This window comes from Trypanosoma rangeli, assembly GCF_003719475.1.
Source record: "Trypanosoma rangeli strain AM80 chromosome Unknown Tra_15.4_contig_00071, whole genome shotgun sequence".
Taxonomy (NCBI): Eukaryota; Euglenozoa; class Kinetoplastea; order Trypanosomatida; family Trypanosomatidae; genus Trypanosoma; species Trypanosoma rangeli.
The window spans coordinates 28,756-43,687 of NW_021705812.1; the positions used below are offsets into that span (position 1 = coordinate 28,756).

The 14,932-nt window shown below is 46.6% G+C and overlaps 8 protein-coding genes across 8 annotated transcripts, besides 15 other annotated features; all 8 read left to right on the forward strand.

Annotated features, from left to right (window-relative positions):
• Positions 1-1,081: 1,081 nt before the first annotated feature.
• TraAM80_02923 (putative Kelch repeat protein) lies at positions 1,082-2,881 on the forward strand (the record flags this gene model as incomplete). The annotated part of the gene is made up of 1 exon (XM_029379911.1): positions 1,082-2,881. The coding sequence occupies one exon, from the start codon at positions 1,082-1,084 to the stop codon at positions 2,879-2,881; it is 1,800 nt and encodes a 599-aa protein (XP_029240334.1).
• Positions 2,882-3,128: 247 nt separating this feature from the next.
• Positions 3,129-3,158: a microsatellite.
• A 104-nt stretch (positions 3,159-3,262) lies between these two features.
• Positions 3,263-3,284: a microsatellite.
• Positions 3,285-3,366: 82 nt separating this feature from the next.
• Positions 3,367-3,420: a microsatellite.
• Positions 3,421-3,433: 13 nt separating this feature from the next.
• On the forward strand, positions 3,434-4,219 carry TraAM80_02924 (uncharacterized protein; the record flags this gene model as incomplete). Its single annotated transcript, XM_029379912.1, has 1 exon — positions 3,434-4,219. One exon carries the CDS (start codon positions 3,434-3,436, stop codon positions 4,217-4,219), a length of 786 nt encoding a protein of 261 aa, XP_029240335.1.
• Positions 4,220-4,355: 136 nt separating this feature from the next.
• Positions 4,356-4,414: a microsatellite.
• Positions 4,415-4,645: 231 nt separating this feature from the next.
• On the forward strand, positions 4,646-5,848 carry TraAM80_02925 (putative protein phosphatase 1 catalitic subunit; the record flags this gene model as incomplete). Its single annotated transcript, XM_029379913.1, has 1 exon — positions 4,646-5,848. The coding sequence occupies one exon, from the start codon at positions 4,646-4,648 to the stop codon at positions 5,846-5,848; it is 1,203 nt and encodes a 400-aa protein (XP_029240336.1).
• Positions 5,849-5,994: 146 nt separating this feature from the next.
• Positions 5,995-6,016: a microsatellite.
• Positions 6,017-6,027: 11 nt separating this feature from the next.
• Positions 6,028-6,066: a microsatellite.
• A 93-nt stretch (positions 6,067-6,159) lies between these two features.
• Positions 6,160-6,176: a microsatellite.
• A 156-nt stretch (positions 6,177-6,332) lies between these two features.
• TraAM80_02926 (uncharacterized protein) lies at positions 6,333-8,201 on the forward strand (the record flags this gene model as incomplete). Its single annotated transcript, XM_029379914.1, has 1 exon — positions 6,333-8,201. The coding sequence occupies one exon, from the start codon at positions 6,333-6,335 to the stop codon at positions 8,199-8,201; it is 1,869 nt and encodes a 622-aa protein (XP_029240337.1).
• Positions 8,202-8,222: a microsatellite.
• Positions 8,223-8,676: 454 nt separating this feature from the next.
• Positions 8,677-8,698: a microsatellite.
• Positions 8,699-8,712: 14 nt separating this feature from the next.
• Positions 8,713-8,730: a microsatellite.
• Positions 8,731-9,797: 1,067 nt separating this feature from the next.
• On the forward strand, positions 9,798-10,466 carry TraAM80_02927 (60S ribosomal protein L13a; the record flags this gene model as incomplete). Its single annotated transcript, XM_029379915.1, has 1 exon — positions 9,798-10,466. The coding sequence occupies one exon, from the start codon at positions 9,798-9,800 to the stop codon at positions 10,464-10,466; it is 669 nt and encodes a 222-aa protein (XP_029240338.1).
• Positions 10,467-10,925: 459 nt separating this feature from the next.
• TraAM80_02928 (uncharacterized protein) lies at positions 10,926-11,600 on the forward strand (the record flags this gene model as incomplete). The annotated part of the gene is made up of 1 exon (XM_029379916.1): positions 10,926-11,600. The coding sequence occupies one exon, from the start codon at positions 10,926-10,928 to the stop codon at positions 11,598-11,600; it is 675 nt and encodes a 224-aa protein (XP_029240339.1).
• Positions 11,601-11,737: 137 nt separating this feature from the next.
• Positions 11,738-11,760: a microsatellite.
• A 25-nt stretch (positions 11,761-11,785) lies between these two features.
• Positions 11,786-11,803: a microsatellite.
• Positions 11,804-11,990: 187 nt separating this feature from the next.
• Positions 11,991-12,018: a microsatellite.
• Positions 12,019-12,241: 223 nt separating this feature from the next.
• TraAM80_02929 (membrane-associated progesterone binding protein 2) lies at positions 12,242-12,655 on the forward strand (the record flags this gene model as incomplete). Its single annotated transcript, XM_029379917.1, has 1 exon — positions 12,242-12,655. The coding sequence occupies one exon, from the start codon at positions 12,242-12,244 to the stop codon at positions 12,653-12,655; it is 414 nt and encodes a 137-aa protein (XP_029240340.1).
• Positions 12,656-12,754: a microsatellite.
• A 147-nt stretch (positions 12,755-12,901) lies between these two features.
• TraAM80_02930 (uncharacterized protein) lies at positions 12,902-14,569 on the forward strand (the record flags this gene model as incomplete). Its single annotated transcript, XM_029379918.1, has 1 exon — positions 12,902-14,569. The coding sequence occupies one exon, from the start codon at positions 12,902-12,904 to the stop codon at positions 14,567-14,569; it is 1,668 nt and encodes a 555-aa protein (XP_029240341.1).
• Positions 14,570-14,888: 319 nt separating this feature from the next.
• Positions 14,889-14,925: a microsatellite.
• The last annotated feature ends 7 nt before the right edge of the window (positions 14,926-14,932 follow it).

Sequence of the window (14,932 nt, forward strand, 5' to 3'; positions counted from 1 at the left end):
ATTCGTTGTGTAATTATCTGCTACGCAAGTTTCTATAATTTCTCCTTTTTGCTCCCCCCTTACCTTCTCGTTTAAATTTGTTTTTCTTCGTATTAAAGGGGCAACCACCCTCTACAGTAGTAACAGAAGACAAATAAATAAAATGTTCCTGGAGCTACAGCCCCCTTTATATTACAAAGTAAAAAATCGAGATAAGAAAAAGAAAACAATGGAACTAGAGCCCTCAAAAAAATATAGGCTTCCACGGCAGTCTAATGTCATTTTGACAATCTCTCACCTGCCATTAATTTACTAATACATACGTTTTTTCAACCCCATTAGAAGATGAATAACCAGCTACCCATTTAATACAACGTCCATGCTCCCAAGCCATGTCCTCTCATAAATTCGTTTGCCCCCCCTTTCCTATTCATTCTCAAGAAAAAAGAAAATAACACGTCACCCCCCTGCCACAGGCATCGTTTCAGAGAGCAAAGAACGCGAGCGTGGCAAAGCCCTTGAAATAGCAAATAGCCTCCGTGGCTCTCCGAAGAACAGGTAAATAGGTCTCTGTAACCCCCCGCCGCCTGACTCCCACAAAAAGCCGCACCCGAAGCAAGGAGGAATAAATTGTCACGCCCAAGCCGCCTCCAGAACACGCCACCCCCCAGCTGCGCGTCTTACAAAAACGAAAGGGAACCCGCAGAAAACGAAGGAGATGGGTCGTTCCTGAAGGCCCCAGCGCCGTCGCCCCTCGCGTCGCGGCGAAATAGGCGAAGCTAACTCTGGGGCCATGGTGCACAAAAAGAAAGGGGCTGGGTTGGGTTTCTTTATTGAGTTTTGGGGCCCAGTTTGTGTTGTTCTCTGGATGGGCGGGGTTGTTCTCTTTTTACAACAAAATGCGCTGGTATTTTTGCGTTTATTTATTTATTGTTAATGCTATTTAGCTCGTTGCTCGGTTAAGTGTTTGGTTCTCCTCTTGTATTGCGGTGTTCTTACTACTGCTGAACTTTTTTAAAAATTATTATTATCGGCTTCTCTTTTTTCTTCATAGTAAAGAGAATATCTGAGATTCAAATTTTTATACGGGAGCTTGTAGTTAATGGAGGGACATACAGCGTGTGTCTTTGGTTCATCTTTGGTCATATTTGGTGGAAACAACGACGTTAATTCCAGTCATGAGGGGCGTTATTGTAACAAAGTGCGGCTAGTACATGATGTGTCATTGCTTATTAATCGTAATTATAATTGGTACCAACTGCAGTTGATGCCTGCAGCACCTTCGCCTCGTGGTCGTGCGCATCACACAGCTTTTATATACAACGAAAAATATATGGTGGTTGTCGGTGGTATGATGGAAGCACCTGATGAACAGCCAAACTCCATGCGCTTTGTAGATATTCTTGATTTGGGGATTCAACGATGGTATCAAGCAATTTCCAAAGGTGATCAGCCCATCAGTCGCATTCATTATGCAAGTGCTGTTGTTAACGGGGAGTTGTATATTCATGGGGGATATCTCCTTTGTGTGGATATTCATGGCGTACCTAAGGACTTATCTTATCATCAGCTACTAAGCATGGGGAATCTACTTTTTGATACTTTTGTTCTTAATTTAGAATCAATGATTTGGCGTCGTGTTACATCAACGGATGTTGCTAGACCTTTATTATGGGGTCATTCAGGTGTAGTATTTCGGGATAATATTCTGCTCTTTGGTGGGTTGGACACTTCAAAGGGAAAGGAGGTTGGGGACTTAGTCTTGTGGGATGTACGAAAGAAGTCCTGGCGCTGGGTTGACTGCATCTCTTGTCTTCCATCAGCGATGCACAAAGCTGTGGTGATTGGAATGCACGATAACAATAATATGGAACCAACACGTATGCTTGTTTTTGGAGGGATTCAATTTTTGACTCAAGAGACAATTTTGGAATTAAGGGAATTTGATTTTGAAAACGGGCAGTGGAATATTTTGCCTTCTAAGGGTGACATTCCCGCGGGTAGAATTGGGCATGTTCTTCTTTCATACATGAGTGATAAGGTGCTATTGCTTGGTGGTGTCATTGGGTCCCCAAATGGCCCCGTTCAAGACAGCAATCTATATATTTATGATGTACCGACGCAAGAATGGATAAAGATATTTTTGTATGAAGGTGAGAAACTGTCTACTAAGGGTGAAACTCACATTCATCCTAAGCCATTTACTACAGATAGTTATACCCGTTTTGAAGAAAAACTTAATGAGTTACAAGTTGATCAATCTAACAAAAATAGGTGTTTTGAGTCGATAATGGCAGGGAGAAGCACACACTTGTTTGAAGAACGATTAGCAAACTTTAGGAAGTCCAAAGAAATGATGTATCAATCATTTCCAGATGAAAAAGAGAAGGATTCTCATCAAGGAGCTTTGGGAAGCAGAGAGTTGGAATTTGACTTATACGATGCTCCACCACCTCTCCCATCTGCTGCTTATGTTATTTCAACAGATCGTAATCAGGGATTTGGTGAGGTTGCAGAAATTCAAAAAAAAATTGATGAAAAGCTGACAGGACATATGAACTATGATCGAAATAATAAATGGGATTTTAATGATGTGGAGAATGCTTCAAATATATCTGAGGAGCAACATTTCGGCGGTCCTTTTAAGCTCATGAATATTAGTTTTTTTGAAGGGGAGAAAAGTACATCTTTGGAGGAGTCAGGAAAGATCTTTGCCACAAACACTTTATCATATCTTTCCTCCCCATTTCTCAAAAAATTAATGAACTCGGTTCTTCGGCAAGAAGCGTCGGAGGGATTGCCGGATCATATTAATAATGGTCAGTCATTAAAGGATCCCTTTAGCTACCTAAGGCCAACAGAGTCTGTCTTGCGTTGGCGTCATGCCTCTCCTGCACCTTGAAAAAGGAAAAAAAAGTATATTATTACTATCATTATTTCTATCGTTGCCTATTTATTCTTAGCAACGGGGAGGAGTTATATAGAGTGAGTTTTGTGGTCTTACTTTCACTATATATATTGCCTGAATAAACATAGATTATCGTTTATAATTCATTATCAATTTCGTTTGTCAAATCGACCTAGGAAATAGTTAAAACTTTTTTTTTAAAACTATACGGAGTTACAAGTATAGTTTTTTTTTTTCACTGTTATTATTATTATTAGTTATTTCTATTATTGTGACACGTAAGTTATTTTGTCCGTTTATAATTGTGGCATTCATGTATGCATTGTTTTTGTTCCAGTTACGGTGGGAAAAAAATTTATTGTAAGTTGTGATGTAATATATATATTTATATATATATTCATTATTTTGTTTCTGTCATTAAGTTACTGAAGTATATGCCTCCCCACCCCACACCAAAAAAAAAAAACGTGGAGATTAACTTGCTTGTTGTTTGTTGTTGATTTTTTTTTCTTATTATTATTTGTTCGTTTTTTAAGCCCCGGATTCATGGTTTTGGGAAAAGGCCCTCCGTTTAGACTAACACTCCATCTCTGCATAGCTGATGTAAAAGCTGCGCTAGCTGTCCCTCTCTCCATTACAGCCACTGTCGCCGACAATGAGTTACAGCATTGTTTGGATTTTTGTGTTCCCTCTGGTCCCGAAGTTGAGGCGTTAGAAATTACTAATGTGGAATTTCTTTTTCAGACCGAAGCACCAAAAGGCAATTTACGTAAATCATGCCGAACTGCTTCATGTGGTGGCCTTCAGGGCTACTTATTTATGCAGCTACTTGACCACGAGGCTCATCCCAGTGGTCATCCATTTGCTATTGTTTGCTGTGATACAGAAATGGGAAATGGGATTTATTCTCGCGTGAAGCTTCCCCTACCGGGCGGCCAGTCTGTTCGCTTCTACTTGGTGGAAAGAAAAAAACAGGGTGAGGAAAAGATTGGGATTAACTCACGGATTGTAGGTGTTCGTTTTACTGGGATGTTGCGGCTCTCCTCAGGTGGAGTTGGGGTTAAGTCGGGCGAGACTAGAAAACAGATTCAAGCTTTGACAGAAACCAGCTTGACGTTTCGGGCGGATAGTTGCGGAAGAAACATGTTGACCTCAACGGGATCCCGGTATTCTCCATCCTCTCATTGTCAAGAAGGTGAAAAGTCTGCAAAAGGTAGATTGCGAAGTGATGAAGGGGAACCGACGCCAACAGAATCTGTAAATGGGGATGCAGATGAGGAACCTCCGAATCTTATTTATGCTTTTGTTTCTGGTGGAGATTATGAAAGCTGATGATCAGAAGAAGATGAGTACGAAAAATCGCCGTAATATGTCCATGGTTACAGTGCAGCTAAAAAAAAAAGGATTAGGCGACTACTACCTTGCACTCGCTGTGCGCTTCCTCTTAATTTGCCCGCTTCCCTTCCTTTTAATTTTGTTATTCCTGTGATTATTATAATTATTGTTATTTCAACTATTGCCATTATTTCCCTTTTAACCTTTTTTTTGTCTTTATTTTAACAATCGGCTTTGTTTTATGTATGTATGTGAAGGCGGTCTTACTATTCTGTTGATATAATATTCTCCACATGATTTTGTTGTGTTAAGCTTTGAATATTATTGTTATTACTTCACATACACACAAGATTAAAATAAGATAAAACGTGATTAACAAAAGCAAAAAAAAAACGTCATTAACATCGGCAGAATAGTACAAAAATGAGAAGAGCTCTACAACAAACTCAGTTGGATCAGACAACTGAACTTGCGAACTGCTCGTTAAGCACACTGCCCACAGAGACCATTTCTGTGCATGAAGAAAATGATGTGTTATACCGTCTTCTCGAACTCTTGCCTGAGAAGTATATGTCTACAAGTCCCCATGAGCAGCGAATTCCTGAGGCTCTTATCCTTCGTATTATCCGTGAGGCATATACTATTATTACGAGTGAACCAGTTGTCGTGCAAATTGAGTCCCCTGTGTGTATATGTGGCGATTTGCATGGGCAGTACTACGATCTTGTAAATATTTTTAGCCGAAGACCACCTTTGGGAGGGAAAGTTTTGGGGCTAGCGAATCACGCTGGACCGGCCCTACGACATAAAAGGAATCGAAGTTGTAGCGAAGATGCTTCAGCTTCGCATCACGGTGAATTGAAATCTACTGATGGTCCATACGATAGATATCTTTTTTTGGGTGATTATGTTGATCGTGGGAGTCGTTCTATCGAAGTTGTGGTTACATTGTTGGCATTGAAGATCATAGAGCCGTCACAAATAACTCTTTTACGTGGAAATCATGAAGATGAGCAAATTATGCTTCTTTATGGGTTTTTTGATGAATGCAAAAGACGATATGGGGTGAGACTATTTCGCATCTTCACCGATTTATTTCGCGTATTGCCCGTTGCTGCCGTTGTTAATGGCACCATTTTTTGTATGCACGGTGGGCTTTCGCCGGAGTTAAAATATGTAAAGGAAGTACCAGATGTGCGCCCGTGCAATGTACCACATAGTGGTATCATTTGCGATTTACTGTGGTCCGATCCAGAGGCTGAGCTTCCGCCAAATGTTGATTGGGCACCAAGTACCCGTCGAATATCTTCTGTCTTTTCAGCCAAAGCGCTGGACAAGTTTCTTAAAGAAAACAATTTGGATATGGTTTGCCGGGCCCACCAAGTTGTAGAGGAGGGTTTTCAATTTTTCCCCAGCAACACGAAGCGTCATCTACTCACAATATTCTCGGCAACAAACTATTGTAACGAGTTTGGAAACCGTGGTGGAGTGTTGTGTGTGGACAAGGACGGGGTGTGTAGCATTTTAATTCTGGAACCCCCGAATTTTCATCAACAGCGAATCATAATGATGAAGCGTGAAGCCTTACCCAATACCCAACAAGGTCCGTGGGATATAGATGGATAATAAAGGGGGAATTGAAGGGGAACAGCGAAAATAAAAGTTTTTTTTTTTGACCAGTTTTGCTTCTTTGCGCATGAAGATGCTGCAATCCGTTTATCGGTTACTCTCCACTGCAGTTTATTCTGCACTACCACTTCCCGTTGATTTGCTATATATATATATATAATAAATTTTCATGTTGATTATTATTGTTGTTTCATTTGTTTTTTTTTTTTTTCTTTCTACCGCATTTTTGTTTAAACCGCACATGTGTTTGTGTGCGCTCTCCCATTCAGAAAGGAATTATTTTTTTTTTTGTTATATATCTGTGGAGGATATATATATATATATAGGAGTGTGGAGTCTTCCACACTTTGGATTTGGTGGTGACCTCATCGATATTTTAGCGTAGGAATATTGTTTTTATTTCCTTGACGAGTCCAGTCATCACTGCTGAAGTAGGACTTTTTCTGGCGGTATCATCTCCGCATTCGTACCGCCCAATAGCATGACCGGACACACAATTTTTAAAGATGTTTTGGTTCCGCGTGACCCTGGATGTCTAAGCGCCGCCAAAATCCAGAATGAATCATGTTGTGCCATAATGCACGACCGCGCCCTGCATACATCTGTGTTGGTTCTGAAAGGTGGTCTTGCGCATGCGCGTGTAGAAATACCCTGTGAATGTCATCAATTGTTATCCAATAAGTTTCCTCAATTATTAATAATTCTACAAACGTGCCTTGGTTCCTTTGACTCCTTTGCTTTGGAGGTGGCGATGCACGTCTGTAGTTCGCTTCGTGTGGAACTCACCATTGGAACTCAATTCAGCAAGGCAACGGTGGAAGACGCAAACAGGGAGGTTGTTGCTTCTAAAATGCCCTTGATTATTCCCCGTAATCGCTGGGTGCAGGTTGTCTTTCATGTTTCAGGTATTTTGACACATCTTCTTAATTTATCACCTATTCAATCCTTGGACTCCATAGCATTAAGCGGGACCTGCAAAACTTCGCGACTCACTGTATGCAACGACGAGGCCGAAGCCATTAATCTGGCACCCGGTGACATGGCTCTTTTTGCCGTTCCAGCGTATGCCCCACCGATTTGGCAAACCGCTGCAGTTACTGCCGCTCCAGCAGTTGTGAATGCAAGCAGAACACCTAGCGGGAGCAACATTGTCGCGAACTCAAATGGAACTCGTCTACCTGTCGTCGGAGAGACAACGATGGAGCGGCAACGCACTCCAATTGTGCAACAGGACGGCACACTGAAGCGTAATCTTCAGTCACCACCGCTCGAACATCCCTCGCCAATGTCAGGGATGTCACCCACAAGTCAGCCTTCGTTTCTGTGCGAAACAATGCAAGAGAAACTGGGTATGGCAACAAAACATAGGTGTTTAGATGCGTCAACATCAACGTTTTCGCCACCGCTGCCACCGCAGCAACGGCAGCGCGCGCCTTCGTCACCGCAGGCATTCCAGCCGAAGCATAATCAAAAACAGGCGGAGTTCAGCTCAACCAATGGGAATGGTTCATACATACGTTTAGTGAATCAGACAAATCGTCTACAGCAGCGGAATAACAATGCATTTACTCGCATCCGGTCAAATAATTCAGTGCCAAAAGAATCAGCTGTGGGCGGACGTTTAACGCCGGCATTAGTAACAACGGCAAACGTAGCTGCACCCACCTGCTGTAGTAGCGCAGACGCGTGGTGTGGCATTACAGGCTGGGAAGAAGCCATAGATCCCCTAGGCGGTGTGAACACATCCTCTTTAGGTGGAGTGGAGTTTGCTGGCCAAAGTTTGCTGCAGTCCAATCAGGCTTCAGTGGGTGAACGGGGTGCGACAGGAGTGAACAATAAACCAAACAAAGCTGTGGACGTGCAACGCTCCAAAATGCAGCAACCCAAAAAAATGACGGAGGCGCGAAAGCGTGCTGTTGCCGTTTCTGGCAGGTGTCGAAGGGGAGGTGGTAATAGAGGGACAGACTTTCAAGGTTTTTTAGATGGCGACACGGGCAGAGGCACTACGCATGCTGCGAAACGACGAGACCTTGCTTTGCGGCAGTCACACGTGCGCGAACGTATAAAATTACTCAAGGAAGCACAATTAAGTGCACGTCGCATACACGAGATGAAGAAGCTTGCAGCGTCTGAGCTGCCCATAGATCCTCTGGAGGAGGCACAAATGATGGTGGAGGGTGAGGTTGTAGATGTAATGAAGGAGCCCCGCTGCGGCTACGGATTTGGGTACCTGGGTGTCCTGCGTGAAGGTGGTGGCTTTGAGACGGATGAGGGCGTGGACACCAAGCTGAAGGGCGCGCTGACACTAGCACTCTCAGAGTTGTCTGAGGAGGAGGATGAGGGGGACTAAGTGTGTGTGTGTGTGTGTGTGAGGCTACATGGTGGAGATTAGCAGTGCGAAGCGATGCAAGAGAAGTGGGTCGGTGGTATGCCTCTAACAGAGAATGGACCTTGACACCGGAGGGCACGGAAAACGAGGACAAAAAGGGAACAATAGCAAGAACACAGGCAAACGCTCAAAGGAGAGGGAAAAGAGGTGGACCGAGAAATTGAAGAGTACCTGGAAGGAGTTTTAAGAAAAAAAGAAAAAAAAGGATCCCATCTTTTCTTTTTCGTCCTTCACCCTCCTCAAACTATTAATGGGTGCTGTTTATCTTACACTCTTTCCTTAATGTTTATGTATGTATTGGAGATGTGTGGAAATAAGGTGTGATCAGCTGGGGCTCAGTGGATGATGAAAGCGCGTCGTGTTTAAATCCCTTGTGTATTTATCCATTACTTGGTGCTGTTTCTGAAGATGCCGCGGCGGAGGGCAGCAGGTGCCGTTTTTTTTTTTTTTATTGTTTTCACTATTTTACTGTCCCCCCCCCCCCCCCCCCAATCAGTCTATCTTTGCCAGTAACTTCCATGCGGAGGTGGGTCCGGAGCTAGCGGGGCCCTAAATACTGCCATTTTGCTAGTCGTGAAAAAACACCTGGTCATCAACAAAGTGCCTTTTGTGTGTTTTTTTTTTTGGTGTCTGTGTCTTGTTTTATTTCTGCTGACGAGGTTGGATTTCATTTAGCTTCCCGTTTTCAATGCATGCAAAAATGCACAAGAATCTATGCTTACGTGTGTGTTTCCTTGAGACCTCATCTTTTTTTTTTTTTGCCCCATTGAGAACAGCTACTTACAGGCTTTCTCATACAATTCCTTCTCTGAATACGGACACACGCATGTCCTTTCTATGCATGTAAACTGACGGCGTTGTTTTTGTATCTCTTATTATGCGGTGTTGTTTTCTCTGGTGTTTCTCGGTGTGGGCGTGCGGGTGCATGCATGGCCCATCGAGTGGTCGTTGCCCACTTGCTGCGTTTTGTGTGTGTGTGCTTGTGGGATTAGTTTTGAGTCTCTGAATTCACATGTGTGTCTTTTGTTGTGCAGGGCGTGTATGCTTCCGCCTTTCATGCTCCAATGTGCTGCCTTGGGGAAAGGAATGAACGCGGGGCGAATTCGTGTATACGTGTGTGCCCCGTTGTCCCTTCGCACCACACTGACTCAGGTATTTGTCTCACCATCGCTACGGTTTCGGTGGGACCTTCACCTTTATCCTCTTGTTTGGTTGTGTGTGCGTGTTGTTTTTGGTGGTGGTAGGTTGTTTTTTTTTTTGTATTTGCTCTGATTTTATATATCTGCTAAAGCAGCAGCTGTGGCTCAGACGCTTGTGGAGCGCACCCAAACGTGTGGGTGAGTGAGTGAGTGTTCACTTGCACGCCTTGGTTTTTCCACACGGCGGTGCTGCTAGTGTTTACTGCAGCGCTGCGTGCACCTGAGGTGTTGGATAGATGCGCTGGTGTTGCGCTGTCTCCTCACATGTTTTTGCTTGGACTATCCCTCGCGTTTTCTCCCCACCCTGCTTTGTGTTCAACGCACCGCATTACCGAAGAAAAGAGTGAAGTTGCCCCAAATGGTGTTGCCCTCCCGCCAGAAGGTAGACCGCCGCTCCCGTAAGGGCAGCAAGAAGCACCGCCCCGAGATTATTGTCGTGGACCTCAAGGATCACGTGCTGGGGCGCGCCGCCGCCATCGTCGCCAAGCAGCTTCTGCTTGGCAAGAAGATCACGGCTGTACGTTGCGAGCAGCTGACAATTGCGGGGACGGAGATCCGCAACAAGATCAAGTATCTGCAGTTCCTCCGCAAGCGGAAGCTGTCAAACCCAAAGCTTGGTCCCTTTCACCACCGCAGCCCCTCTGACATCTTCCTGCGTACGGTGCGGTCCATGCTGCCCCGCTACACGAAGCGCGGTCAGAAGGCGCTGCGCCAGCTTGTGGCGTACGAGGGTGTTCCCACGAACGTTGTGCGCACTGGTGGTCGCGTGGTGATCCCCAAGGCTCAGCGTCACTACTGCTACCGCGGTGAGCGTCCTTACACGGTGCTGGGTAACATGTGCAAGCACGTTGGCTGGAAGTACAGCGATGTTGTGAAGAAGCTCGAGACGGCTCGCGTGGAGAAGGCAACCCGTCACCACAAGAAGACGGAGAAGCTGCGCGTCGCTTGGAAGGCTGCTCGCAAGGAAGCTCTTGCGAAGGTCTCCAAGAGCAACCTGCAGGTGCTGAAAAAGTTTGGCTACGCGTAAGTTTCCTGGCGGTTTGTCATTGGTCCGGTACTTGTGGTGGAATGGAGTTATGTGATGGTGCATGGAGATGGCCCAGAAACTCACTCAATTCATTTTTATCATTTCCCTCAACCTTGTTTTTATTTATTTCCACACTCCTAAACAAATATATACAATGGTAATAATCATGGCGGCTGCTTCCGTGCCGGCCTCAGCTGTGCTGGTAGGGTGACTCGTTTGCAGTACAAAATTCGTTGCGGTCACCCCCAGTCAGGGACTGCAGCGAAGACGCTTCTTTCCTTTTTCTCTCGCCTCCCTTCTTTGCTTTTACCCCTTGGGTGAGTAGTGATTTACCTTTGGCCGGTTGCTTGGAAGGAACAGAAAGGGACTTGCTATACCTCTGCTCCATCTACAGCGAATAAAGCGGCAGGAGACAAAAGGATAAAAGGGAATTGGTAAAGGTGCAAAGAAGCACGCCGTATGTCCACTAACGCTGGCCCGTCGCCTGGAGGCAATGGCGAGGAGGAAATAAAGTCGAGGCGCATATTGTCATTGGAGGAGTACCGAGTCTATTACGAGAGACAACAGAGGCAGCTATACCAGATGCACCGCGAAGCCAACGCATTTCAGAATGACGTGGGTGCGAGCTCCCCCGCTGCTGCTGCTTCTGCTGCCTCGGTTCGGGAGCGGTGGGAGCAGGCTCAGCAACCCGATCAACAGCAGCAGCGTGCCGAAGCCGTTGTTAACATCTGGGAAAGGATTGAGTTGCGTCCTGCCGATATTCTAAACGCTGTGCAATTTTTGGGGCGGGTACTTGTGGCAACCTTCCTTTTATTCAGAGAGCTGTCCCTCTATTACTTCTTTTTGATGCTTCTCTTTTATATGGTGTTTCTCGCCGTGCAGCGTGCGTTTGCGTCGATCCGAATAGAGCGTGGGCACAGAACCGGTGCGCGGAATTCCCCCCAGACAGCGGCACCATCTGGAGTCCACCCCCATCGCCGCCAGCGCGTCTCCTTGCCTCGGAAGGTGCTGTATGTATTCATCCGCTGCATCGCGTCTTTTCTTCTAAGTTTTTCGCCAACGTACTCGGTAGAACAGTTGGAGGCGGAGTTACAGGAGGACGGCATTGTTGGTTTGCACCTCCACCAGGACTGACCCGCTGAGAGAGCAGTTGGTGGTGCTGTCAGCCACGCAAGTAGGCGGTCCTATGTGGGTGTATCGCATTTTCTCTTTGCCTTGTCTTTACAAGGCACGGTAAAAAATAACAAGGCAAAGAGAAAATGTTGGTTCACTTTCTTTTTTTTTTTTTTTATTTCCATATCGCAGAGACGCAGAGCGGAATATATATATATATATATTGCAGATGCCTGGACACGTGACGGTTGGAGAAGATTTGTGCCTGGGGTCCATATCAGTTTGCCTTCTTTTTTTTTTTCCTTTTTGTGTGTGTGGAGGCGAACCCAGCCATCATTTCCTCCCCACCACCACCACCTATTTTGTTCTCCCTCCGTCTGTGGGATGCGACGCAGAGGGATTGCTGTGCGGCACACACACACACACACACACACACACAATACATCAGCCACACCGCGCCGAAGGAGAAGAGCGGGGAAAGAGTAAAAGGATAAAGGACAGAAAAGGTCGTTGCCAGCATTGCATAGACTCAAAAAGTGGGACGAAAAAAAAAAACAGCACCACCAACAACAACAGAGTAATACGACTCAGAAGCAATGGGACTCGGGTTACAAACAGAATTTACTTTTTTCCATCTTCTTCTCTCCTTCATTGTCGGCACAATGGCTCTCATTTTCTTTCACTTGTTTCTGCGTACAAGGCAGCACCTTGTTGAACTGGCGCCCAAGTCCGTCTTTATCCCACGCGGCTATACACTAGAAGAGCTGAGCGAGTACGATGGAGTCAAGAAGCCTCTAGCTTTTGTCAGCGTGCGGGGAGTTATTTACAGCTGCTCCATGGAGATGTACGGCGTCAATGCACCATACAATGCCTTTGCAGGCCGTGACAGCTCGCGGCATTTGGGAAAGGTGAAGGTAGGGCGGGAGGAGTCCAACGCGGACTGGACGACGCTCTCGGACGCTCACCTCGCCGCACTGAAAGACTGGGATGAACTTCTGCGCAGCAAATACGTGGCGGTGGGGTGGATCATCCCTTCCAAGGACTTTATCAAACGAGCGGAGGCGTTTGAGCCCTAATTGGTGTTCCTTTTTTGTTTAGTTTTTGTTGTGTGTGTGTGTGCAATTGACCTTTTGTTGTTGTCGTTGTTTTTCTTGTTTTGTTGTGCTGTGTTGGTGACGGTGGTGGTGGCAAATGTGTGAGGCGGCAACGCCCCAAGAGTAAACTGCTCTCTCTCTCTCTCGCTTTGATTTTATTTTTGCTCTCGGTCCTCCGCCGTTTGGGGCTGTAGGCCAAATAAAGAGATATCTTTCCTTACGTTGGGAATGCCTGTCGATGTGATGACGCAGGAGCAGGCAGGCCCCGTCACTTGCAAGCTTGCCAGCGATGTGGGTTCATTGCCAAGCACGGCGGAAAGCTGTGGTGAGTCCTCCTCCAGAGACGATGGCAGTGGCGCCTCACAACTTTGCAAGAGGTGTGTCCATCTTCTCTCTCCCGCTACAAAACAGGGGGGAGGTGAACTGAACCCCACAGCGTACCTGTCAATTGTGCATCGCCTGCAAGAGAAAGTGCATGTACTACAGGAGGCACTGCTGACTTCCAATAAATGCGCGTTTTTGCTGGACTCCCTCGGGCGGCCGGGAGATCCGTCCACGACGGAAGTACCGCTGCAGCAGCCAAGAAACTTTGGAGAAGGAAACGTCACACGGAGGATGCGCAACGAATGGGCGCAGGCTGTGGAAGCGAACAATACCATCACCTCACTACGGCATGTATCATCGCAAATAGATGCAGAGAAGTTTGACGGGTGGATGAGTGAAGTTCCTCTCAACTGCTGGAATAACCGTGACGTCAGCCAGATGGACTCCGTCTACATCAACACCTGGGAAGAAGCAAGTAAGGAGAAGGTTACGACTTCCCTTTTTCACGCAAAACAGGAACGCGTTGGTGGCGCCGCCAACACGTCTGCAAGTCCCTGTGTTGCGGTGGATCCAGTCATCCTTGTGGATATCACCGCAGTGTTGCACAAAGGTGAGCCGCGTCCTCCTGCCGCGATGTGTGGGGAGGATTTTTCGCGTGTTGAAATGGATGCAGGAGGAAAACACCTAGCTGCAGAGAATGTACGGTTGCACGGGGAGGTCGCTGAAATGCAGCGTGCGTTAGAAGTTAGAGACGAGGAGGTGCGACGCCAAAAGGTGGAGCTGGCAGGACTGAACCAAACTGTAAAGCGACTGCAGGAGTGCAACAAGGCGCTGCAGGAGTCCTTTGAGGCCCTGCAGCATCGCTGCGACGATGCAACGAAGATGACGTGTGCCACTGAGTTGAGGTCTAAGGGACTAATCGCGACGATCGCCTCACTTGAAGTGGAGAGCAAACAAAAGAGCACCGACTGCGCAGCGGCCCGACGTGAGGCAGAGGATGCATGGCAGGAGGTACGGCGGCTGGAGTCCGCGCTGCGTGCGTGGGAGGTCAAGGGGCGTGAATTACAACGGCTCCGCCTGTTAATGCGCTTCTCAGAGCTGAAGAAGGACAGTGACAGGCTCAGTGTCGTTGAGGATGAAATGGAGTCTGCCGAGAATGAGCGGGACCGTCTCCGCGAGGAAAATGAACGCTTTCGTGAGCTCCTTTCGGAGTATCGCAAGAAAATGGAGATTGCCGTGACAAACACCGCCGAGCCTGAGCCTTTGACCCCCGCACTGGAGTATCCTCCAACACGCAACTGTGAGGTGCCGCCAAAGTCACAGGCGCCCCAGGCAACTGTGCCGCGGCCGAACACGGCTGATGAGATGCGGGAACCGCAGCGACCGCCTGTTGCATCGGACGCGACTGGGAAAAAGCGCAAGATGTTCGTTCCCCATCCGGGACGTCGCCACTCTTCATTAAGAAGATGGAGGTTGGGTCTTTCGTCATCTTGTTCCGGCAGTAGGAATTGTCAGGAGTTCTTTGGCTGCAGGGGCGACGGTGCCTGTCATCCGCAAGCAGTGAGGAAGTGAACACCATTCTGACACCCCGGCCCCCCGACGGACGCTGTGCCGTTTACCCGAGTCACCACTGCAGCAACAGAAGCATCATCATTGTCCATACAAATGTAGAATGAGGTCTCAAAATATGACGTGGGAGGAGGGTTCACTAACGTGGAGCAGGTTGGACGCAACGATGCAGTGAATTTCTCTTGCATCTGTGATGCTCTGACTTACTCCTTCGCATTGATTTCTCGACTCCCCCTAGATTATACTACACCATTCACCCTTACTTACCTCTTTCTGTGGAATATTTAATTACTGTTTTCTTGCTGTCTTTCCACGGATGCATTATATATATATATATATATATATATATATATATATATTACACGC